At 41.0% G+C, this 26,451-nt stretch overlaps 2 protein-coding genes across 9 annotated transcripts in view; both read left to right on the forward strand.

The window, feature by feature from the left end:
- SENP7 (SUMO specific peptidase 7) overlaps nt 1–4,635 on the forward strand; it is a 47,383-nt gene extending 42,748 nt beyond the window's left edge. For all 4 annotated transcript variants that reach the window (XM_026851747.1, XM_026851763.1, XM_026851769.1 and 1 more), the window contains one exon: nt 2,593–4,635. In XM_026851747.1, coding sequence (XP_026707548.1) covers nt 2,593–2,730 — 138 coding nt within the window. In that variant the 3' untranslated portion in view covers nt 2,731–4,635. The remainder of the gene's footprint in view (nt 1–2,592) is intronic.
- Nucleotides 4,636–9,337: 4,702 nt separating this feature from the next.
- Nucleotides 9,338–26,451, forward strand: part of IMPG2 (interphotoreceptor matrix proteoglycan 2) — a 62,872-nt gene continuing 45,758 nt past the window's right edge. For all 5 annotated transcript variants that reach the window (XM_026845027.1, XM_026861522.1, XM_026853300.1 and 2 more), the window contains exons 1-3: nt 9,338–9,388; nt 10,586–10,846; nt 22,165–22,331. In XM_026845027.1, the coding sequence (XP_026700828.1) occupies nt 9,358–9,388; nt 10,586–10,846; nt 22,165–22,331 (459 nt within the window). In that variant the 5' untranslated portion in view covers nt 9,338–9,357. The remainder of the gene's footprint in view (nt 9,389–10,585; nt 10,847–22,164; nt 22,332–26,451) is intronic.

The raw sequence follows: 26,451 nt of genomic DNA on the forward strand, positions 1-26,451 counted from the left end.
GTTTAGTCTGGAGAAGAGGAGGCTGAGGGGAGACCTCATGGCCCTCTACAGCTCCCTGAAAGGAGGTTGCAGAGAGCTGGGGATGAGTCTCTTTAACCAAATAATAAGCCAGGACAATAGGGAATGTCCTCAAGCTGCACTAGGGCAGGGTCAGACTGGCTCTTCTGAAGCATTTCTTTCCAGAAGGGGTTGTTGGGCGTTGGAATGGGCTGCCCAGGGAGGTGGTGGAGTCCCCATCCCTGGAGGTGTTTTAACAGTAGGGTTGACATAGCGCTGAGGGATATGGTGGAATTGGGAACTGTCAGTGTTAGGTGAACGGTGGGACTAGATGATCTTCATGGTCCTTTCCCACCTAGATGATTCTGTGATTCAGAAAAGGCAGGAAGGAGGGCCTAGGGAGTGACAAGCTGCTTGATCCATAGGAACATGATGGAGCAACTAATCCTGGAAACCATTCCCAGACATGTGAAGGACAGGAAGGGGATTGAGAGTAGTCAGCATGAATTCACAAAGGCAGGAGGGAGTCATGCTTGACCAACCTGATAACCTTCTATGATTAAATGATTGGCTTGGTAGATGAGGGGACAGCAGTCGATATTTTCTACCTGGTTTTCAACACCTTTGACACTCTCTCCCCTAAAATCCTTATGGAGAAGCTGGTGGAACATGGGCTGGATGAGGAGACAGTGAGTTGAATTGAAACTGGGTGACTGGATGGGTCCTGAGCAGGGGATCAGAGGCCCGTAGTCTAGTTGGCAGCCAGTAACTAGCAGCATACCCCAGGATTCAGTACTGGCTCCAGTCCTGTTTAACATCTTCATTAATGATCTCAGTGTTGTGGCAGAGTGCATCCCCAGCAAGTTCACAGATGGCACAAATATGGGAGGAGTGGCTGATACACCAGAGGGTCATGCTGCCATCCAGAGGGACCTCAAGACACTGGAGAACAGGCTGTGACAGGACCCTCCTGAACTTAAACAACAAGAAGTTTAGAGTCCTCCACCGAATGAGTAACAACCTCAGGCACCGAGCTGGGTGTCACCCAGCTGGAAAGAAGCTTTGCTGAAGAGGGCCTAAGGGTCCTGGTAGACACCAAGTTGAACAAGTGCCAGCGGTGTGTCCTTGCGGCAAAGAAGGTTAATGGTATGCTTGTTGGGAGGAATGTTGCCAGCAGTTCAAGGGAGGTGAGCCATTCCCTTTCCTCAGTGCTGTGTCCAGTCCTGGTCTCAGTACAAGAGAGAGTTGGCGCTGTTGGAGCAAATCCAGCAGTGTCACAAGGATGATTAAAGTACTGGAGCACCTCTCCTGTGAGGAAAGGTTGAGAGCTCAGACTGAGGGTAGCTTCACTCAGTGGGGATCCTATCAATGTGTACAAATACCTGAAGGGAGGCTGCAAAATGGACAGAGCCCTCTCTTTTCAGTGATGTCCAGTGACAGGATAAGAGGCAGTTGGTGCAAACCAAAACACAGGAGGTTCCCTCTGAACATAAGGAAATGCCTTTTTTTTTTTTTTTTTTTTACTGTGAGGGTAACCCAAGTGCTAGTACAGTTTGACAGTTTGGCCAGAGAGGTTGTTGTGTGTCCCTCCTTGGAGGTGTTCAAAAGCTTTCTGGACGTGGTCCTGGCAGCTGGCTCTAGGTGGCCCTGCTTGAGCAAGCGGTTGGACCAGATGACCTCCTGAAGTTCAGTCCTCAAACATTCTGTGATTCTGTGGTAGACAGGTTGCGCTCTTGTGTAAGTAGAAAATGAAATTCTTCACTAATGTTGTTGAACCACCCATTCTCTTAACACTGGGGTCATGTTCTGCTTGCAGAAGCAAGGCCAGCACATTGTGATTGTAATTTGTCCTGAACATACTAGGGCTCACAGACCACAAATTATGATGTGTTTTTCACTTTGCTTTTTCAATTTATTATATACTGCTTTATTCAAAGGAAGGAGAAGGTGAAATATATCCATGGCAAAAGAATGAAGAGGGAAAGGGGAAAAAAATTGGCTTTGACAAATCAGATGTGGATTTGTGGTCTCACTGCCAAAGCTGCTGGCATCTCTCAGCCATTTCAATTTGCTATCTTCTTTTGTTCTGAATTCTCCCCTTCTCATGTTCTGCTGAAACTACTAGCAGTGTTCTTGCTTTTTTGTTGTCTTCTATCAGGCTGACCAACTCGTGACATAAACACACAGGCCTGAAGCAACAAAACCTCAGCATGCTTAACTGCTATATGCTTGATCCTTCCCTGTAGTGTGACTACGTGTGTGTTTTGTGACCAAAGTGCATCTGTCCCTTGTTAGATATGAAGAGTATACCTAATTGTATCAGAACACATGGAATCTGCCTTGAATATGTGTTTATACTGATGTGTCTTTAAGAGAACTGATGATAACCTGTTTGGTGTTTACCATGAGTAGCTTGTGGGTATGTATATACATGTTGACCATGGCAGAACTGGAATTTGACTTTGAAGCATGTCACTGTCTCACGGAAATTTGTTTGTGCCTCCTTGATCTCAACAGTAATGAAAGGGTTTGAAATTCTTTTTGAAAGTTACTTTAGGAAATTCATGTTGTCAATGTTCTTTTTTCTATTACCAGAATCCCATAGTTAACTTTGAACAGCCACTGCATCTGGAGAATTGGTTCCCTCGTCAGGTGATCAGAACCAAAAGAGAAGAAATTCGAGACCTGATCTTGCAACTGCACTTTCAACAGCATAGTGGCAGCAGCACCTAATAGATACAATAAACAAGACCTGGCAAAGAGCACTGCTGTATGAAGTAACTGGAACTCTACCTAGCAGCATTTGGGCTCTTTCTGCCTTGCGAGGAAGAAAATAAAACACCAAAAACCAACCAACAAAAAACCCACAAGAAGTATTTTGTTTGTTCAGTTTGTATTTATTCAAAGAATTTTTTGGTTTTTGTTTGGGTTGTGTAGTCATAGAATGGAGTTGTGGTGAGGAGAGGAGAAGGTTGTAGATGAAATGTAAATATGTAAGTTAAAGTTAATACATATAGATTGCTACTTGGAATATGAAAGCTGCATACAGGTATGTGCCACAACGATATAAAAATATTTTCATCTTTTGGAGCCTGTTCTTTACAATTCTACATAAACACAGATGATCATTTAGGAGTCATGCCTGAAACGGGATTTTGACCCTATACTGTGTTTCTTGATTTTGCAGCTCATACAGGTAGAATGAATACTATGTATTGTTTTAATTTAAGGTTCTAATATTGACTCTCTTTAGAGATGTATTTTTTGTTTTGTTTCTGATTATATACAGAAGTAGTCTGCATGTGTCAGAAAATTCTGACAAGTTTTGAGGCTACTGAGTTTTGATTTCTTTAACTTTTTTTCCCTCCCTAGCACTTTCATCATAAAAATTTATTTCCATGAGTGGAAGACAGTTCCTTGAGAGTGACCGTTGAAATCCTTTAAAGTCAAGAGTGGATATTTTAAAAGTATTTTCTGTGATTTTTTTTGTCTTGCTGTCAAAGTACATGCCAGTACAATACATGTAGACAGTAGATTTTCAATCCTATTTGCCTTATTTTTAGGAGTTACTCCTCTGAATCTTATGGTATCACTTGCATTAGAAAAGCAAGCAGGTTGTGTCTCAACAACCTCAAAAGTTTGAGGTGTTTTACTGAAAATTAAGGCCATTTTAATTCAAAAAGGACATTATCTTATATATAATGTGTTTAAGATATGTAGTTTGCATATAAGACAAACAGGAATTATACTTTGCTTAGGAGAATTGAGTAAAGAAGCCCGAATTTGAGTGTATAAACTCAGACTTGATTTGATAAACAAGCACAAGTCTATTGTCTTAGTATGTATTTATGTAGTTTTTCCTCAGTGATCACATAAAACTTTAATAACATTTTGACATGTGCACACTTTTTTTCTGTAGTTACTGCACAATAGAAGGTTACTATTTTAAGAGGATGCTTTCTCCTGGTCCCCACTGTAAGTAAACTTAAGTGTCATCCCACACTTCAGAAGGGACCATGTGTCAGATAACCACCAAAGCCACCTGTGTCATAAATGTATCTACAAAAGCAGAGCTTTTAAAGCTGAAAGTAGGCTAGAGAGTTTAAATAAAAACTTAAGGCATCCAAAAGGTGCAAACATTTTTATGTCATTGTAGAATTCTCAGGGCCCCTTCCCTCAAGGACAACTCCGAAACCTAGCATTTGGGAAGTCCAGTTATTACTTCAGGTTCTGTACAGTCATTAAAAAAAAAAAAAAAATAAAAATCAACCCACCATTGTTTCTCAAACCAGAAAGCATTCTTTCTGGAGAAGGGAGGCAATTTTAAAACAAAATAATTCGCTGAGCACAGTTACCTTCTGTGTAGCTGTGAGCAGCCTAGTACAATTACTGTGTTTTTTTTCTCTTTTGTTGCTACTTTAATTCTGTAGTTTGTCATTACCCCCTCACCATCTGTCCCCCTCATCCCAGAGATTCTGTGGCTTCCTTCACCTAAATCACATCATCAGCATTACTTACAGGGATAATCTCTGTATTTGTTGTAAGACAGATAAAAGATAAAAATGTGGAAATATATGCCCTTTCTCTGCCTTTTTAACGGAGGAATATTTTCAGTGTTCCCTTATGAAAAATAGCTTCATTTTTTTCTTATGGTAAAGTTACTTTTTATCATAATTTGTTCTTTTTTTTTGATTGGTTTATAGATATTTAAAAGCAAAAGTTATGTATAAACTTTTCTAAAAGGTTTTATAAGGTTAAAGGATTGCCTTTGTAGAATTGTTAGACGTGTGCAATGAGAATGCCAATACGTTTGATATTAAAATTATCTCCAGAAGTTGCTGAATGTTATTGTTGCCATTCTTTTCCCAGAAGTAGCCACAAGTAGCCAGTGAGCTAAATGTGAGATAGGCCACCTTACTGCTTTTAAGGTGTATATACACAGTATATGTCTCTTAACCCAAATTTGTATCAAAGTGATTATTTGTTCTCCATTCCTTGTAAACTCTGCATGCAGTTAATTCACAGATTCTTGTGGCAAGAAAGGCTGCTTTTTGATTCAAGAGCCTTACAGTTATTATTTTCTGTAGTTAGGCTAACAGTCTTAATTAGTCTGGGAAATGCCTTGGACCACTAGCCACAACCCATGCCATTCCATCCATTTGCATTTAGCAGATATGTGGTGAATGCTAGGAAGCGTCTGTGGAAAAAGTGATGCACCAGGTACCTTCATGTTTCCTTTTTAGTTGCTAGAACTACCCCAAGATAATTTTTAACATCCATAAGGCACCAGACTGACTCAGGGACCTTTTTTGCACGTCTCCTGCATCTCCATTTCCTGTATTAATCCTTGTTCAGTTGAAATGGTGGAGTGATACTTCAAAGCAAACCAATCTTTGTGAGGCTCTTTACCCTACACTGTGTAATTTTGGTTTCAAGGCAATGAGTTGTACTAAAATTGTTAAATGTAGCTATCCATTTCTTTAAAAGAAACTGCTACATTCTGACTGTGTGGGACCAGAAACTGGCTTCCATAATGAAATCTGAGTCATTGAGATCCATTTCAGGTACTGTTGGGAAGCATAGTAGAAGAGAACTAACGTAGGAAGTAAATCTTCAAAGATAAATATAAAAACCCCCTAGTTTTCATCAGGAGCTGGAGAAGTGAATCATGAAACTCCAAGTGTACTTTTTAAAAAGTATCTGTGGACTGTGTTTATCCTCTGAAATTGCAGGCATATTCATTGCAGTCCATCTGTCCTTTTGTGGGAAAATTTGACTGTGAAATGAGATTGCAGTACTCAGTAAGTACTACAGTTTACAAAATAATAAAGACTTAAAAGCCACAATAGTAACACTTTTAGCTTGATGATGGCAGGGAAGCAGAATATTGCTTCTGGCAACCCTGACCCCCAAAAAGCTCTGGTTTCAGATGGAAAAACAGGAATTGTAGAATGAGACTTGAATGGTCTCAGGACTGAAAATGTTTCCATTAATGGTCGAATAAAACCATGATCAATAATAATAATTCTGTCCAACCAAAGTGAAGTTGGAACACTGTTGGAAACACTGTTCAAAGACGAAGCATGTGCACCGGGATCATCTTTGACTGTTGAACAAGGTAAGAGATAGTTCTCTGATCAACAGTTCAGAAAAGGAGGAATGCTGAGAACAGGTTTGTTACATGGACAGAGTCAATAATGAAGTGTTAGATGAATTGAGTTGACCTCACTTCCTGATTTTTTTTCTCCAAATACTTTACAATACTGCATGATGGAAGAGATGGCAGTACAACAGGCTATGGTGGGCTGAATTTACTCAGCGAGAAGGCTGAACAGTCTCAGACCTTGCTTGTTTTTGGCAGAAGGTTCACCAGAGAACTCTCCAGGAGCACAAGGAAGAAGTGGTAACGGTGAAATGGTTGGGAACAGCAGCCACAGAAATTGAACATGTGAAAAGGTTTTGTCTAACCTAATTGCCTCAGTTAAACTGATAGGGAATTTTGTTGGCAAATTCTGTCAAATGTCATAGTCAATTGCTGTAGTCCAGTTGCAGGACACAATTTCTAACGGTGGTGTTAAGCTGTGTGAGCTTGGAGACAGGGGGTGCCGTGCCATCATGTGGTTCCTCAGGTGTTTTCATTAAAGTATACCTTTATTTTGCATTTTTCTTAGTTACAGATGAATGGATTTAGCTTTTTGAACAAATTACATTTGAAAAACAATTATATTATTTAGAACAGTATGTGTGCTCTAGCAGAATTTCAGCAACCATTACCCTTGTAGAGAACCATAATTCAGTTTATCACATTTGCTATATGAAAGTGCACGTCCTTTCTTTTCAGAAAGACAAATCAGAAGAAAATTGTCTGTCTTTTTTTTTTTTTTTTTTTTTTTTTTTTTTTTTTTTTGGAGGTACTGATGTGTGACATAACTTGGTGCGTTATGTCACTTTTTTCCCCAGCAAGAATATATTTTTCCTGAATACAACAAATACAATTTTGCTGCTGGAAATGAAAAATTATGCCTCTTCTGATGCAAAGTATTGCTGTTAAGGCTTTTAATCAAATCAAGAGAGGAGTTAACTTTCCAAAGTTGCTTTGTAAATCGACTGCAAGAGTTGTTTTGCTTGTTTTAGGAAACTTTAAATAACGATTGTGCTTTTAGTTATGCCTTTTGTTATTGTGAAGTAGGATATTTTCAGCTGTTGCAAGTCTAAATTGTAGTGCTGAAATCAGTGTTGAATTTAAAATTGATAGCTTGAACTAATATTAATATAACTGAATTTAAATGTTTAAAATACTTTATCACACAGAATCTGACATAGCTATACCATAGAAAACAAATTTTGACAGAGATATAAAGGTGGTTTTTATGCTATTCAGTTTCTGAGTGCCCCTGAGTAGTTTGCTGATGAAAAAAACAGCAACGCAGTAAAATGAAGATACTCCAGGAAAACTTTTAACTGGGTTTCATACCCTTACTGAAGCACATGTATTCTGAGAATTTTCTCTAAAATGATTAGTTGTCATGCATTCTTGAGGTAAGTTAGCCATTGCCTTTATAAGCATGTATAGTATTTCTAATCTTGAGTCAGCTGCATTTTTTCAGGGTAATGCATCAAAAATGTTCACAACCTAGAAAGTACCAGTCTCTGCAGAGGATCTAAAAAAAAAGGCTGTGCTGTTTTGAATCCGGGATCACAATCCAGCCTCAAAAGTTGCTCTGTCTACCTAGAGATGCTGAGCAGAACTTTTGAAACATTTTATGGGCACCAGTGTAATGTTGTTCCTGTGCCTCGTATCATCAGGACTGTTCACTTTACAGCTCCACTGTGGTGTACCGCACTTGGTGCTGCTGCCAGTATTGTAGTTAGCTTGGCAGAGCCAGCCTAGGTAAACAGTGCTGATTTGATAGATCCAAAATGTCTGATTCTAAGCAAACTGGGAGAGTTACAGCAGCTCAGTGGTTTAACTTAAAGTGTAATTGAGTATTTTTGTGGGGAAAAAAACAAGGAAAATATGTTGTTGCTCTGAAAAATAACAACTAGAGTGTATTAGATGTCAGAAGACAGAGCCTAAAAACAAAGGTGGTTTTGATTCCTGTGAGTGTCCTCTCTGTAATATCAGGAATTACCAGTGTTACTGAATTGCTGGGAGTTCAGCAGAGCAGCTAGAAGAGAGGTGTCAGCACTGTATATTAAAGGAGCTCTGTGCAAACACTCTGCAGACCATCATCTGAGAAGCCTTGGGAATCCAGCTTTGAAATACTCACTCACGCAAAACCACTACCAAAAATAGTCACTTCAGACAAACCAGCAGTTTGCTCAGATTGATCTCGACGCAGTAACCAGCAATTCCTGAGTAACACCATCCAGGAGTGGGGATTTTTAGTGGTCTGGATGCAGTCTGCCATGCAGGACAGCTTCCATACATGTTTCCACAATGAGCTGACTCTGGACAGGAGAGGAGCCGAGAGTACTCCGGCTTTCCCCTGAATTTTGTCCTTTCTGCAGTTCTTCTTAGCTGGTCATCTCTTCAGGTATCTGTACTAATTTGTTCCTACTGCTCACATTAGATAATACGTGAAAAGATGATGGAAGAATCTTGACTTGCCCTGGCTTTACCTTTGGGGGAAGCACTGCTTCTGGGATGTGAGGGACAGTGGTGTAACAGCACGAGAAATTTTCCTTTAGCACAAACTCATGCAGAAGGGCTGCATTGGGTCTGTCACCAGAAGAAGCAGTCCTACAGAAAGGTTGCTTTGGTGTTACCTACATATGCATTGGTGTTTTAAGTGAGGCAGTGCATTTTTATGTATGTGTATTTGTACAAGCAGAAGATAAAACACACTGAGACCTTCCACTGGAGACTAGTGTGCTCTCTGTGATGTTTTATGGTCAGCATGATTTTAAAAAAGGGCAGAAATTGAAAGGCCAGTGAAAAAAAAACATGGTTAATTAAATGTGAAAGCTGCCGTCCTTGTTTGGACTCTGTTAATGGTATGACCAGCTCTGGTAAAGAGCTTAACTGGCCAGATTAAAATTAAAAAATTGTGTCAGTCCATCTGCTAGCTCCAGGGAATTTACTTCCATCACCTTTTCTTGTTTCTTCACTAAAGCAGAATACTGCCTTTGAAAAGAACATTCCCAGGATATCTTGGTTGACTTTTTTTACCTAATGTTTTTTTCAGAGATAATTATATGTGACGTCAAGATATTTTCAAGAAGGACAATGCTCTTGGTTGGTTCAAGGATACATTAAAGACAACAGCTCTTTTGCTAAAAGGGATTTTCTTTTTTTTTTTTCCTTGCCTTTTTTTTTTTTTTTTTTTTTTTTTTTTTCTTTGCCTTCTGGTTTTGGGAATGATTAAAAGCGATCTTCAAATAGTTGCAGGTAATGCAGAAATCTTATTTATATTCTTGTTTTCAAAGTTTACCTATGGCAGTGTGTAGAAATAAACGTACCTCTCTGCTTTAATTATAACAAAGGGAGCTAATACAGAGAAATGTTTGGTCAAATCTGCGCTATGATACCAGTGTAAATATGGAATACTTATAGTGATTTCTAGGAGGTATTACTGTATATTTATGCTGGTTTAAGTGCAGAATGTAGCTACAGGAGGCAAGTTTCTCCCACTTTGAGAGACGTTAATTACTGATAAGTTTTTTACTTGGTACTTTTTTCCTTAATTTTGCATTAAATCTTAAAAAGTGAAGTTCTGTCTCTTGCTTATGGACACTGAAGATGGATCAGTTTGGGTAAAGATGGGGCTTTTGCCTTACTGACGTTTTTTTATGTTCTTTTCTCCCTCTGATGGTGGTCATCCACACTAGAGATGACTGTTAATGTACCATGAAAATAGCCACGTGCTATTGACTTTGAAGTTGCAGAATAAGATAATAATCTGTGGGATGAAAAATGCTGAACACTTATTACTGTTTTTTCTCTGATAAAGGGCTCATTGTGATGATTCTTCAGGCATGTTTTCTGGGGAAAAAGTGAAAGAAGAAAGTTGAATTAACTAATTTCAGATTAACTGACTGATGACTGTGGAGAATAGAAAATTAGGCTGTCAGACTAGAAGCAGATAGACACATTCTCCCCTTAGTTGTAACGTTTCCTCTGGAGTCATGTGGAACAACTAACTTAAGAGGGAATTTAAAAAAACCTGAAAGCTGAGAGCCCTTTTTTTTTTTTTTTTTTTTTTTTTCCTTTTGCAAGGGATATAATTGTTTCTTGTGGAAAGAAAGTATGGAATAAGGGAGTTCCTATTAATTACTTCTTTAATTTCTGGCCCTGAAAGCTTCTAAATACATGCTTATTCACAAATACAGTCCCACTGACTTAAGCCAAATCACAGAAGGGAAGTTAAACATAAAACATTAGCATTCAAAGGGTTAGATCTTTAGGTTGTTTTACCATTTGATGGGATGCTGTAAAGACCTTAAGGTTTTTTATAATAATGCAGTCATACAGACGACAGAAAAAAGCACAGTTAGATCATTCAGAGACCAGAGCAATGGCATTAAGATACATATAATTACATCACTGTCTCATCTGAGAAATTTATGTGTGGTTTTAATTTTACAGCAGAAGGCTATTCAGCTACAGAAGGAGGACAGGTTAAAGGTGGTTCACCAACCCCTCAGCTCAGTAGCTGGCAGTTAGCAAACCCTTCTCTGCCTCCTGAGTTGAAAAAGCTTAATGGCATCGTGAAGGCTGAACAGGTCAACAAGCCTTTGCTGTTACGAAGGAAGCGGTCCATTCTGTTTCCCACTGGAGTTAAGATCTGCCCTGATGAATCTGTTGAGCAGGCTATTGCCAACCATCTGAAATATTTCAGACTCAGAGGTAAGTGAATGTACATCTCATGCGTAATTGACAAAGAATATTTATGAAAAAAAAAAAAAAATTAAGCTTTTAAACATAAGTATTAGCTATAGGAAATAGACTATCACCCAAGAAACTTAGTTTTCTGTGATAATCTTCCTTATGAGAGCTGTTCTGAACTGAAAAAACCGCCTTCTGGCTACACTCATATATCATACAAACTCTCAGTCCCTAAAATGACAGTTAGTGTTTAATAATTACTAATCCTTTCTCATACAAAAAATTGAATGCTAAGAAAAAATAGGTGTTATGTACAGGTTAGCTAAATGGCAGAGCTTACTGTTTTTATTTAGTGTTCTTCAAATTGTAGTAGAATTCAATGAGGGATCTTTCAGAAAAGATTAAAGTCTGAGACATTGGTGTCTCAGCCACGTGACTTAACTATGGCTTGTTGTGCAAAGTGTTGTGTCTTCTGTCTAGAAAGCCAATCTCTGTGTATCAGGCTGTAGTATAATAGAGATGAAGCCTTTCTTTTAAGATGTAGATGTTGGTGTGACAGAGCTTTCTCTGAAAAGCTGAAATATTCCCAGTAAGGGCTTCTTTCATGTGATGAAATATTACAGCTATATGATGTATTTCAAACTTTTCTGTCTGACACCATTGGAATTGGGCATCAAGGTCATGCAGCACTTTCTGGTGTCTCTGTATTGTAGCATTCAATTGATAGTGTCTTAACATTTTTGCACATAATTGGTAAAAATGGGAAAGAGCTGCTGTCACTTAGGGGAGAAGGAAAGGCGTTCAGAGACTCATTTTAATGAGACTATTTGGATTGCCTATAGAAGAAACTCCCACTGGTAACTCAGTTTATTCACTTAAAGCAGTGAAAAACAATTAAAACTGGGAGTTGTTGCTGAGTGTCTACATAAAAGTAAATATGAAAAAGTGTATTTGGAGAACAAAGTGGAATTATATGGCATCAGAGTCTCATTCAAGTATGAATTGTACCCAGCTTGTGAGGGATGTCAATACTGATGGTCATGCAGGCAGTTTGACAGGTGTTGCAAGCTTCTTGTTGATATCCACCCAGTAACACTCAATTGTTCTTTGTTTTCCTCAAAATGAATCCATATTATGTGTTTTAACTGCAGTCACCCCTCAGTTATCTGTGAAGGAGGTACATACGGGTATTAGACTTGGAAGCTGAATTAGCCAGTAAAAGAGAAACAAGATAAGGATTGCAAGGTGGCATGGCTTGCACCATTTCTCTATCCTTTGCCAGTTAACTGGGTAAAACAAAGGCTGCTGGATTTTGACAGCATGGCTCAGGGTTAATACTGCTGCTCTGCCACCTCCAAGATGTAATTACTCTGGTAGCTACCTTTCCTAAACTCTGTCTGCATTTTTTCCGTCATCCACTGTCTTAAACAATTCAGTGTATGCTCATCAGTGAGTATATCTTCTTTTCACAGCAGTAGATCAGGTAGTCTCTATGCCAGAACTGGTTTTGTCAGCCAGATCTTCAAAGAAAGCTGCAAATCTAAAGAGGGCGTTTAAAGATACGGACCAAAGAAGGAAGTAGACTGTATTCTAGTGTGTCATAGCTGATGAGAGACAAAGACTTTGGAAAGATTTTGGAACTTTGGAAAGATTAAAAGGTGCTTGTCAGGAGTGAAGTTCTGTGCATGATTATAATCCCTAGATTTGGTAATCTGGACATAGCACTGAGCTTTCTCATTTTCCCCTTTCTTGGGTCACTTCAAATCTGTTTACTGAAGTGTTAGAAACATTGATGCTATGTTCTGCACATGGATAGAATTGATATGGTGCTGAAATTCTAAATGTTACAAGGTATTCAAATCTTGCTGAATAATGATGAAGGCAAACAGAAGTCATAAAAAGTACCTGGCTAAACAAGCATGCAATAAATATTGTCTTTATTATATGTCAAGGACCTCACGGCAAAACTCCCCACTCTAGTGAGAGCTCAAGACTACTACCCTCCTCTGTTTTTTCAGGTAGGTAGTGACGACAGCACCAGAAGGCCTAAAGCAATGAAGAGAGATTTCAGGTCCTTGGGGAAACTGCTTAAGGGGTCAGGGACATAAATAGTGTTCTCCTCCATCCCTTCAGTTGTGGGGATGGATGAAGATGATTACAGGGGAATTCAACAGATGAATTTGTGGCTCCAGGGCTGGTGTTACCATCAGGTATTCATATTTTTCAATCATGGGTTGTTATACAGGGCACCAGACCTTTTGGCATTAGATGGGATGCCCCTGTCCTAGAGGGGGAAGAGGGTCTTGGGGCAGGACAGAGCTTTAAACTAGATTTGAAGGGGGAAGGGGGCAAAACATTGGCCCATCTGAAGGGCATGTATACCAATGCACACAGCATGGGTAACAAACAGGAGGAGCTTGAAGCCATGATGAAACAGGAAAATTATGATGATGTGGCTATTCCAGAAACATGGAGGGATGTCTCCCATGGCTGGAGTGTGCCAGTTGATGGCTACAAGGTCTTTCGTAGGGACAGACAAGGCAGGAGAGGCGGTGGGGTAGTGCTGTATGTCAGGGACTGTTATGTTTGCTTTGAGTACAAGTGTAGTGAAGACAGGGTGGAGTTAGAATCAGGGAGAAGGCCAACAGGGCAGATGTTGTAGTAGGAGTCTACTATAGGCCACCCACCCAGGACAGAGAGGTGGATGAAATATTTTATAGGCATTTGGGTGAAATCTCACAATCACTTGCCCTTGTTCTTGTGGGTGATTTAACTTCCCAGACATCTGCTGGAAATACAACACAGCAGAGCGGGACCAGTCCTGGAGATTCCTGGAATATGTGGGAGATAACTTCCTGATGCAGCCGGTGAGAGAACCGACCAGAGAAGGTGCCCTGCTGGACCTCCTCTTTGTGAACAGGGAAGAACTGGTGGATGATGTGGCGGTTGGAGGCCGACTAGGGCACAGGGATCATGAAATAATAGAGATCTCTGTTCTTAGAGAGGCCAGGAGAGGGGGAAGCAGAACTGACATCCTGGACTTCCAAAGGGCTGACTTTGTCCTGTCTGGGCACCTGCTTGAAACGATCCCCTGGGAGATGGTCCTGACGGGTACAGGGGTCCAGGAATGCTGGGTGCTCTTAAAGAAGGAAATGTTTAATGGCCCAGGAGCAGGCGGTCCCCAGGTGCTGTAAGAGAGGCCAGTGACAGGGAAGAGCACCCTGGCTGAAGAGGGAGCTTTGGCTGCAACTCAGGGAGAAAAGGAGAGTTTACAGCCTTTGGAAGAAGGGGCTGGCCACTCACAGTGATTACAAAGAGGCTGTGAGGCTGTGCAGGGTGGAAATCAGGAGGGCTAAAGCCCAGCTGGAAATTAATCTGGCCTCAGCAGTCAAGGACAACAAGGAATGTTTCTATAAGTATGTGAGCAGCAAAAGAAAGACCAGAGAGAGTCTCCATCCCCTGCTAGACGCAGGAGGAAACATGGTAACAAGAGATGAGGAGAAGGCTGAGGTGCTTAATGCCTTCTTTGCCTCAGTCTTTAATAGCAAGACTGTACTGAGGAAATCCAGCCTCCACAGCCAGAGGGCAGAGACTGGGAGAATGACCCCCCGTCAATCCAGGAGACAGTCAGTGACCTGCTGCATCACACGGACACACACAAGTCTATGGGACCAGATGGGATACACCTGAGGGTGCTGAAGGAGCTGGCTGGGTGCTCGCCAAGCTGCTTTCCATCATTTACCAGCAGTCCTGGCTGACCGGGGAGGTCCCAACTGATTGGAAATCGGCCAGTGTGACGCCCATCTGTAAGAAGTGTCAGAAAGGGTGATCTGGGAAATTACAGGCCTGTCAGCTTGACTTTGGTGCTCAGGAAGCTGATGGAGCAGTTCATCCTGAGTACCATCACACACCACATGTGGGACAACCAGATGCTCAGGCCCAGTCAGCGTGGGTTTATGAAAGGCAGGTCCTGCCTGACAAACCTGATCTCCTCCTACGACAGGGTGACCTGCTTATTGGATGAGGGAAAGGCTGTGGATGTTGTTTACCTTGACTTTAGCAAGGCCTTTGACACTGTTTCCCACAGCATTCTCCTGCCAAAACTGACTGCTCGAGGTTTGGATGGGCACACGCTTTGCTGGGTAAAAAACTGTCTGGATGGCCGGGCCCAAAGAGTTGTGGTGAACGGAGTTAAATCCAGTTGGTGGCCGGTCACGAGTGGTGTCCCCCAGGGATTCGGTGTTGGGGCCACCCCTGTTTAACATCTTTATTGATGATGTGGACGAGGGGATCGAGTGCACCCTCAGTCAGTTTGCAGATGACACCCAGTTGGGTGGGAGTGTTGATCTGCTCGAGGGTAGGGAGGCTCTGCAGAGAGACCTGGACAGGCTGGAGCCATGGGCTGAGCCCAACTGGGGGAGTTTCCATAAGGGCAAATGCCGGGGGCTGCCCTTGGGCCACAACAACCCCCAGCAGCGCTACAGGCTTGGGGAGGAGTGGCTGGAGAGCTGCCAGTCAGAGAGGGACCTGGGGTGTTGATTGACAGCCGGCTGAACAGGAGCCAGCAGTGTGCCCAGGTGGCCAAGAAGGCCAATGGCATCCTGGCTTGTGTCAGCAATAGCGTGGCCAGCAGGGACAGGGAAGGGATCTGACCCCTGGACTCGGCACTGGTGAGGCCGCCCCTCGATTCCTGTGTTCAGTTTTGGGCCCCTCACTACAAAAAGGACATTGAATGACTCGAGCGTGTCCAGAGAAGGGCAACGGAGCTGGTGCAGGGTCTGGAGCACAGGTCGTACGGGGAGCGGCTGAGGGAACTGGGGGGGTTTAGTCTGGAGAAGAGGAGGCTGAGGGGAGACCTCATCGCCCTCTACAGCTACCTGAAAGGAGGGTGCAGAGAGAGGGGGGTGAGTCTCTTTAACCAAGTAACAGGCAATAGGACAAGAGGGATTGGCTCAAGTTGCGCCAGAGAAGGTTTAGACTGGCTCTTCTGAAGCATTTCTTTCCAGAAGGGGTTGTTGGGCGTTGGAATGGGCTGCCCAGGGAGGTGGTGGAGTCTCCATTCCTGGAGGGGTTTAAGACTAGGGTCGACATAGCGCTGAGGGATATGGTGGAGTTGGGAACTATTAATGTTTGGTTTATGTTTGGACCAGATGATCTTCAAGGTCTTTTCTAACCAAGATGATTCTGTGATTCTGTGAAATAACATGCCTGGCATGAAATAATATGAGTGATGGTTCTGTCTCATCCCTGACACATCATATGTATTGCTCATACTCAGCCAATAGATTTTTGAAGTGTGCTTGTAGAAGGTCTAGTTCTATGTCCCTTTACATTTTAATTTTTAGATGTCAGCATAGGCTTCTAAAAAGTTTGACTTTTCCCATGAAAGACATTCCCTGGCAGTTACTGATGTATTGCTGGTTAGAATAATTTATGTGCTAGAGTTTAGTATGTTAGTGTTCAAAGAAAAAAGTCTTTCATGTGGATTAGCTAATTGACATTCAGATATTTTAATTTAAAATCCTGGTTGTTGTGTATATTGTTCACAGGTTGCTATGTTATAGGCCATATACAGCAACATTTCAGGAATAGGCGATTTCTCTGCTTGTGTGTATATTGATTTGTTCAGTGAGTGCTAAGGAAGTCTTTCCAGGAAAGATCTCTTAGGAGGTGTCTGTCAGTCTTCCTTATCAAAACTCATTGCAATTAAGCCATTTAGCTGTGCAGAAATTGTTAGAGAGGAGAAGGAATTGGCCTTATGTTACCTCAAAATAGAATATTCAGCCTGATTCACTGCTCCTAGCCACCATACACAGTTCAACTCCTGAGAAGCTCTAATGGGATTTAGCTGAGATTAAAGTCCATCACTGCCCACAAATGACCAGAAAGCCACCCTACCCCCTACTTAGATGCTCAGTGCTGTCATGTGGTGCCCCTTCTGTTAACCTGAGAAATCCCTGAGCACAAACTGAGTGTAATAGGCTAATTGTCTCCCATTTGAGAGATAAATGCATCCTGAATGGTAAAGCTGGAGCCACAGAGTTGCTGTGTCCTACCCAGGAGTATGAGAGGGATCTGTAGAAGAGAATTTGTGAGAGACAGAGAGGGAGAGGTATCATCTAGTCACAAATCTTAGCTGGAGGTTTTGAAAACAGTGAAAAATCTTTAGGAAAGGAAGCTTCGAATAAACTTTTACTTCACCCCTTCCTGCAGATTTATAGGCCTGAAAAGAGCTTGTGCCTGCCTGTGTGGATTTCTTTTGGCTGAAAAAAAATATTTCAAGCTTTTCAGGTTATTCTCCATTATTATTATTCTTTTGGCTGAAAAAAATTATTTCAAGCTTTTCAGGTTATTCTATTATTATTATTATTATTATTATCATCATCATCATCAAGTATTGAGTGTAAACACTGCATTTGAAGCAGGTAAGCTCCCAAGGGCTGGGCTTCTTGGCTTCTGGATAGATATGCTGGGATTCATACGATCTTACTACATTTCTGTCAACCTTTGATACCTGTTACGGCCTTGAAAAGTCAAGACTTGCCTACTCTAAGTGCCTATGATACTTTGCTCAAGTGGAAGTTCGCAGAAGGGCATGGGCCCAACATGCTGATCTTTCAATTTTTCCTATCTCCTCTCACCTTGAAGATAATTGTCTCAGGGATGAGTTAAGTGACTTTAATTTCTGAGGCATTTCAGGATAGACTACATGCAAAATGTACTTTAGAGAAAAACTGCAGAACAAATCATCTGGTTGCATTCTTGGTTTGAGTTCTGGTTTATTGTGTCAGTCAGTTATACATCTTCTGTGTGTCTCCTTCCTTTCCTGCAGACAGCTGGAATGATCACATCTCTGTAGCAGGGAGCATTTCTATCTTGTAAGCCTTCATTTTTCTAAAATTTGAATTCTTCAGAGGAAAACTGCAAACTAGCCGAGAGATCAGTTAACATTAAAATACAAGTTATTTATTCCTGCAGCCATGGGATGAAGAAGTAATTTTCTAGAGGAACTTACCTTCCTCCCCACATGTACCTTCAAGGCACTTAGCTTGCTGCCTTAAAAGCTTGATCTCTATTTTATGATGCTTTTGATCGGTATTGTTTGCCAGGGATTAGAGGCCTCATCGCAAATCCTGTCTTCTCCCGGGCCTGGTGTTGCTAATGCTGTCCCATATCTCTGTGCCTGTGGCTACCCCTGTAGCAGGCTAGTGAAAGTCTGGCATGAGATCTAGCCATAAAGACAGGCTCTTCTCACATGCCCTGAGGGCTGATCTGCCACGGGGGTGGCATGTGGCAGTTCCTTCCTGATCCTGGCAGCACTGGCTCCTCGGCTGGTTGGTTTTTAAGGGGTTTGTAGCGAGCCTTAGAGACCCAATTCCTGGAAAAGATCATAACGCAAAGCCTGTACAGCAGATTTATTTTACTAAATAGAATATGTTAACACAGCATATTGTATTCATAACTCTGAACTGTTGGACTCCTGTCAATTTATTGTAGGCTCTGATGCTGCAATTATTTTCCATTCCCTATCTACATTAAATATTTTATATTTAAAATTTGAAGTTACATTGCTAGTCAAACAGCTTACTGGTAAAGCTGTTTGGTGTTGCCTCATTGTGTCCTCCAACCCCCTCACCCCCTCATTTTCCTGTATTTTCTATTTTGGTTTCAGGGGGCTGCTATTTTAATTATTAGTCAAAAGTTGCTTCATTTATTGTCAGCATATATAGATATGTGACACAGACACTGGCAAATTGCTGGAAGATCAGAAGAAAAAGGTAGTGAATTATTTTTATACAGTAAAATACAGTTATTTACAGTATTTATTTTACAGTTATTTACTGTATTAGTTATTCAACTTTGTTTACATTATTATGTCTCCAGTTGTTGTCTACCGAGTGCCAGAATGCTTATCATCTAGTTATGAAAAACATATTTTTCTTATACGGGAGTTCTCAAGAATTTGTTGATAAGAAACTTTGAAAAACCTCCCTTGCCAGCAGATAGTTGAAAAGCCGCCACAGGGTTGGGCTCCACCTTTGCGTTAAAAGAAGGTTAATCACATTCATTAGAGAACTTGAGTGCACTGTGAAGGTGGTGTCTCTCCAGTTCTCTGGGTGGCCATGTCAGTGAAGCCATGGTAAGAACTGTCTCTCTCTCTGACATACCTGAAAGAGAGATGGGAGACAGTCCTGCTTGTCTCTTTATTTACGTGAGCATGATGTGAACCACACTGAAGAGACTGTGCTGTTATTTTTCTGTGCTTGGAGTGGCAACTCTCATCTAACTACAAAACATTGGAAAGGCATATGAGAAATACCGAAACAAAATTGCTCCTTTTCTTAGCCAGGCTATGAGTTTACTCTTGAACACCATATAGGTAAGCATGCCTGGGGATGGTTCTCAGGCTGAGCCCTTACAGCTGGGGTTATACTGCAGAGCAATCCCCTGCTTTACAAACTGGCTAGTTGGAATAAGCACGACAATGACAAGACAAACTGCGTGTCAGCAAGGTTGCAGGGTGACCGTGTGTGGCAAGCAGATCACCATTGGCTGAGGATGCATTTTCCTGGGCAAGGCTAACAGAGGTGTTTAAAGGGCAGTCATGGTCGTGTTTGCATGGAGTTTTTCATCCCTCCCTATGTGTCAGAACTAACAACTCTCAGACTACTCGGGAAGAAGACATGGGACAGCCTTTTCCTTCCAAATAAGGAAGCAATTTGTACCATGTTGTCCAAGTTGTTACTGCTCACTGCAGTGGAAATAGCTGGATAGGACACAGGCTAGAGTGGACAGAATGTGGCTCCTTATCTGCATCCCCTTTCCTCTTTCCACAGAAAATATGACCCTGTTCTGACAGCTTAGGTCTGATTAATGGGCTTGGAACCCACAGATGGCACGAAACCTTTGGGACTAGAATTTAGTAGGATGTCTAATTCCAAATGAAAGGAGATGCCACAAATCCTTAATCTATTGGGAGGTGACTGGGACAACTGTTCATACAGTAGCAGCTTGTATTCAGGCAAGACACTGTCTCATCACATTTATTTTGAAAAAAAGGACATTAATCTTATTTAAGAGCATTAGGGAAAAATGCCTTCAATTATTACTGCCAATTATTACTTGCAACTGGAAAGCCAGTCCTTTGCTTGTTGCCATTTGAAAACTGTAGGATTAGACAGTGCCTCTGCAATGTATTTGCAAGGTATTGTCATAGCTTCAGCTCCTACTGATAGCCTGCTGAAGACTTATCCCAGCCCCAGGGAATAGTTTAATTGCAGGATTGTTGCTGTAGAATGTTGCACCTGGAGAGAAAGATCCATTAGTCAGAATGCAGGATACAAGTACCATCAAAAGAAATTAAGCAAGTGGTATTCCATAGTGTAGGCATCTGGATTTGACACTGGACTTTGGTCTTTTCCTGGACACCCATCTCTTCTGAGTAGGATGGTAGAGAGGATACTACAAATGTCATTCTGCTTCAGGAAGCTTATTAGTACTACAGCAGAAATCCCAGAGCAGGATTATGGCTTCACTGCCTGAGGTCTGTGCAGAGGTCATATAGAAAAGTGGTCCCTGCCTCAAAGAGTTTGCTTCCTCAGCTGCTGAGGAAGCAAGCACAACTTGAGGGGAAACCTGAGAGGATGCGTGGGTGCTTGTAAATTTGGCTGTTTATTTCTGATTAATAAAGATGCATAAGCAAAAACGATTGGAATCATCTCCAATGCTCCTTATCTAATTACTGTGTCTTACAGATTAAGTTAACTACCTGGAAGCAGGAGGGGTGCTAGAGCAGTAATGTACTACTGACAGTTAATAATGCAGAGTTTGAGGACTCTTTCTCTAGCCATACATATCAATGAGCTAAGGCTAATCTCTGTGTAGGATATCAGTCAGCAGCGTGGCATGGAAGTGAGAACTATCTGTGTGTCTGTAGAACTCCACAATGAAGAAATGGTCTCAACTGCGCTGATAAACTGAAATTTGGAGTGGAGAAAAGAGCTTTTTCTGCATGGTACCATCCAGCATGCCAGAATCAGTGAAGATTTAAGAGTGCTAGCTGAATGTGAAACAGTTCCTTAAGGCTCTTATTTATAAAGCCTTTGCATTTAAGAAGAATGCCCCTCTCCTATTGAATGAAGGTATCTTTCCATATGTGATCTGTGTGTTAAGTTTTACACAAGTGCATTTAAATGATTTTGGAATTCAGAATACAGAGCATCAAGAAGAAATAGCAGTAAGGTACTGGTTTTGGCAGCCTGGAGCTTATTTTTAAGCTGACTGAAGAAAATGACTTTCTGAAGATAGTTTCATGGTCAGTCTCCTGTCAGGTCTTGCTTATGTTGTCAGGGCTTTCCCTGAATGCAAAGCATTCCTCTGCTGAAATGTGTCTATATAAGTAGTGAAATCCAATTAAGGCCCCAAAGTAGGTTTGTCTGCTACTATTCCAGGCTGATATCTGCTGCGAGTGATTTTTAGAGTTGTTCTCCTTTAACGTTTTTCTCTTCCAGGACATGAGAATCCTATAAATTTTCCTTTCTTCCAGATATCCTGGGCCACAGAGAGGTTCTTGCTTGAACATTAGGTGGATGACTGCTCTGATTGACAAAGAGCACATGCAAGACTGGGAAGTTAAAGCAGCTGGTGTAGTAAAGGACAGTTTAACTTTTAATTCATAGACTGTCTGTTCATTCAGAGTTGTCCAGTTCTTTCTGAGTGCATAATTACAGTAGGGTTAGAGATTGATTTATTTCTTGGCATATTAAATTGTTGTGTCATCATCCTGCCTTGTTTTTCAAATTATTAATGCAATTATAATTTCTGAAACTTACTTGAGATTCCGTGTAAAGGTGAGTCTAAAGGAATTGTTACTGACTGAGCCTCTAAAACTTTGATCAGTGCCACCGTCATTCTTACTAAGTAAGATCCAGCTCTACTTTCTGTGAGGACATTTGCCATACTATTTTGGTTTTCAAAATTTTCTAAAAATTTGACCCACTGATCAAAGGCAGTTTCACTCAGTAAAAATACCGTTGTTCTTAATGGTTGTTAGGAGACAGGTGCTATCTCTCTTGCTCTCCTTTTTTTCTTTAATGAAGGAACTAATTACTTCAGTGAGAAAAAAGCTGGGAGGGAAGTAGTGTGAGTGTGGAAGATCCACCAGATCTTCATTGTCAGCCTCATTGATGCCTTATATATTTACATGTTGGTGTCTAGTCACTGTGTTCTATATGTTAATCTATTGAGAAGCATACAATATTTGGACAATACTATCTTGGCCACCCATGCCATGGAAGCACTCCTATTGTACTAACACCAGACCTTTCTTGTGCCTACAGTGTGTCAGGAAACAGTCTGGGAGGTCTTCAAGATATTCTGGGATAGGCTTCCAGAGCGTGAAGAATATCTCACCTGGATGAGCCTGTGTGAGGAAGGAATGATGAGTATCTTTGAAATAGGCACGAACTTCAGTCAATCTGAGGAACACCGGAGTCTGATTGTAAAGGTGAGTGTGCAGCTCCCAGTTGGTGTTTTCTCGTGAGCAAGGGCATAATGTCCCACTGCAAAACACAGCTTGGCATATCGCAGGAGTACAGCCCTTAAAATGGACAGGCATGAGTATCCCAGCTCTTGGATCCGTAGGTCTGAGATCAGTTCCAAAACCAGAGTTGTAGCTGATCTGATGGAGGGAAAAGGAATGATGACAAAGAGAACATTGTCTTCAGTAGGTATGATCCTGACAGTAGGTGATGTCTAAGACCCCTTGTCTGAAAAAAGCAGCATGGCAGGAGGCAGGCTGTGCCTTTGGTGTGAATGGCTCTTCAAAGTGTGAAGTTCTGAGCTGTATTTCTGATGCTATCAAGGCGTAGGGAAAAATGACCCATCTGATGTTTTACGTTGCTGTAGGTTTGTGATGTCTGTGCACTGCAGCCTGACTGAGTGTGGCTGTAAATATAAAATGCTTTGGTGTCCTATGAAGACGATTGATAACATTGTCACCATGGGGAGTTGTAGAGGTTAAAATCAGAGTATGAGTGTGAAACAATTTAATTAAAAAAAAAATGCTGAGAATCTTGGTATATTTGCTGTTATTTCAGTTGAAGCAAGCTCATTTTAGCTTAAAGCAAATAAAAGGAGCATTATGTTCAACTAAAGAAGCCTATCTGAAATGAAAAATGAAGATGTTTTTTTCAGGAGTTTGTGAATTTTAAAATTAAGTGCTTTGTATGCATCTAAGATACGGTAGATATGTTAATTTCTCTGGATAAAAGGCTGTCTTCAAATGTAGGGTGGCTTATGGATCTTTAAGATCACAATGTCTTCTGTTTTTGCAAGCTAATGGATGAGTAGTTTTATGAAAGCTATGATAAGTCTTTACAGATTCTACAGGGTTATACATTTATGTTCCGCTAGTGTGGATATGCTGACATTTTTCCTTTCTGCTTTATGGACTCCTACGTTAGCAATGTTCATTAGGGAATATGAGTATGGAAAGGGTTGTGAATAATAAAGAGAGGGGCTTTTTCTGAGCCTGCGTGTTAGTCTTCACAGGTGGATGCCAGTCAGAGTTTGCCTCTGTGATGTCTGATGGTACTGTTGTCCTTGGAAGACTTTGCAAAAAGGTGGAGACAAATGAAATTAACGTGAACTTTTTATGTGTGCAGTGAATGTATCATTGCTTTATGTAAGATTTTGGCAGTGAGATGATCTATAGTGGCAGCTTATTAAAATGAATCGAGATGGTTCTTGGAAGCAGGATGATGCATCTAACTTCCCACTGCTGCTTTACCTTTTTGGGTATAGCCCCTCGGCATTACAATAGAGTCAGGTAAAGTGCTCTGTTCGATTTATTCAGACGGTTTATGTGTAATTTAGGTTTCCTCTCTCCCATAGATGGATATGTTCCCTTCAGCACTGCAATGGAAAAAGACTGTTCATCCTTCTGGTTGCTTTCAGCACAGTTGGTAAAAAGGTGACAGTTGGGCTGATTTGATGGGAGACTAGTCTGTGTTAAAGGGGATTGAATGCTGTCACCACTGTGCTCCACATAAAAGGCCTTGAATCTATCAGGTGTCTTCTGAAATACAAGCCTGAACTCAATTTAAATTTGAACCAAAGACTGAAGTCAAGAGCACTGTATCCCATCCCACAATCAGCCAGCTTTAGAAGGTCTGCTGGTACGTTTTTGAATATAGGTCAGAGTGTGGATTTAATTGCTAACTCTAGTACTGACTCACTCTTTTGTGCGCGAGCACATAAGAGAAATGCTTGTCAGAGTGTGAAACCTCTTTAAAGCAGCTCTGGGAACATTAAGTCCAAACAGATGCAACGATTACAACTCTGCTTTTAACAACATCCTTCCTCCTGCTAGTTACTTGCTCCAGTCTAATGTGGTGGTAAGCCCTGGAGCTCAGCCTGTGGGACTGAGCACACTTTCTATAGTACTGTGTCCTGTCCTCTCGTTCTTTCCACCTTCACCAGCTAAACTGACTGAGTTCCATGCTAAGCCTTTCCCTTGTGGTTTTGGTGGTGGGGGTTTTTTTGTTGTTTGTTTGTTTGTTTTTTTCTCATTACAGCATGTTCATTCATTTGTTCACGGTCAGCTGTTGCCATGTATTTTGTTTTCATTCCTTAGGTTTGAACTATAAAGTGCTGAGCACTTCTTAGCAAAGGGCTGCCATCATTTCACAGCTTGCACAGTACTCTGGAGTGTGCATGTCTGATACGTGTGAATAGTCCACACTCTCGCTTGCTTAAAAGGAAGACTCACTTCTGCCTGGCACTGTAGAAAAGCAGTCTGTATGGTTGGCAGTAGTTCTTTGGCCATGACATGCTTCATTAAATACCTCTTGTTTCCAGTCTTCCTCTGCTCTCCAGTGTTTGTGAATCTTCTGTGACTAATTTCAAGAATTTAGTTTAGAGCCTGCAGCTGATCAAAGTATTTCTGCATTTCTTTTGGTGTATATATAGGCTATTACTGCCATAGTGGTGATCTGCCACTTCTTTTGTGAATGTTGGCAGTTTCTGGAGTCTTACTCTAGAGTGCGTTTCTATATTACTTTTTGGTGGATAGCATCATGAAATTCAATTTTTAGAAATGCTGCATGCCATGAATTTTTCCCCCTCTCAAAAGAATTTCAGCATATCTGAAAATTAGGCAAAATAAATCTGTGGGGTTTGCTCTCAGTAATAAATAACTTGGCAAAATGATTGCTTTCGTGCTGCTTTTGTTGTAGTGTGGAGTTTCTCTTTTGAGCAGTGTAACTAAATGACACTTTTAATAACCTTCCTTCCTGGTTTTATTTCTTACCCTTTCCTCTAATCCCTGGTAATCACTGTGAAACACCTGTTACAATGTCTGCTCCAGCGTGGCTTAGTTCATGTAAAGAAAAAAAATCTATTTCTCTTGCTTTTGACACATTTTCTTACTGGATATCAAATAGAGCTTAGACCAGATTTGGTTTCAGGTCTCTTTTTTTTCTTCAGGAAAAATGTTGTTCAGTCTGTAATAGTCTGTCAGAACCAACTCATTTGGTGGAGGTGAAGGCATACATAGCTGGAATTTTCTCTTTTGCCATCAGATGGCTTCTACTAGTACATGAGGTGTGCCTCAGAGGGCAGTGCTTTGCTGCTGTGGGTAAGCAAGCTGTGTACCATATGCTCTTTTGGAGAACTGAGGCCTGCCACTGTGTGATTGCCTGTACACGTGTGTGTATATATATATGCATGTTATACAGTAAGATATAATACATATATTAAGTTTTCATCAAATTCTTAAAGTGAATCACCTGCCAGATTTTCAGAAGGATCAGATGAACAGATTTATGCTAACCATTAAAAAAAATTTAAATGTTCTTCTTTTCCCACCAAATTCTTTCATTTTACTTTCCCTCTGATCATATTAAATGAAAATACTTTACATAGGAAGAATACTAGCCTAACTAATTTCTTTGCATATTAAGTTGATTTACAAAGTGTGGAATTATGTTATCTCTCCATCACTTTTCAAATCTTGTCAGAAATGGAAAAAGAGAAGGTAATTCTAGTCTAAAGGGAAGATTTGCTTGTAGTATATTTCGTCATAAAACCCTTCATATAAATTTAACATAGCTTGAGTTTCTGACTGTGTAGCTGTGTTTCAGGGGCAGTGTAACTCTATTACGTAGAATGTCCTCATTCATCCCATTCACACGGTCGTTCTATACACTGGGACATGTGTGTCTAGGATTCTGATATTGCTGGAACGTGCCCCGACTCTGCCCTGTGACTGTGGCTGTGTTCACACTTGTGCTAGATAATTTTTTAAAAATCCAAGAGGGAAGAAACAGAAGTGAAAGTAACTGTTGATTTCCCAGGACCCTTGTACTTTTTGCTATGACATTGAAGTGCTGCTGCCAAACCAGCGTAATCTATGCTGTTCGTGGGAGTGTTTGCAGCTGGCATATGATCTTCTTCGTGAGTTGCCCACATAGCTGCTGGGCACATTTTTTGACTTTATAAATTACTGAAATAATGCAGCAGTTCTGAAGTAGTTGCTTGAACTGTTTTGACACCTGCTATCCTGTAAGCAATGTTTTGTCCAAATTACATTAGAAGATGCTACACTGAAGGTTTAATTGTGAAGG

The sequence above is a fragment of the Athene cunicularia genome (assembly GCF_003259725.1).
Source record: "Athene cunicularia isolate RWA chromosome 1 unlocalized genomic scaffold, athCun1 chr1_part1, whole genome shotgun sequence".
NCBI lineage: Eukaryota > Metazoa > Chordata > Aves > Strigiformes > Strigidae > Athene > Athene cunicularia.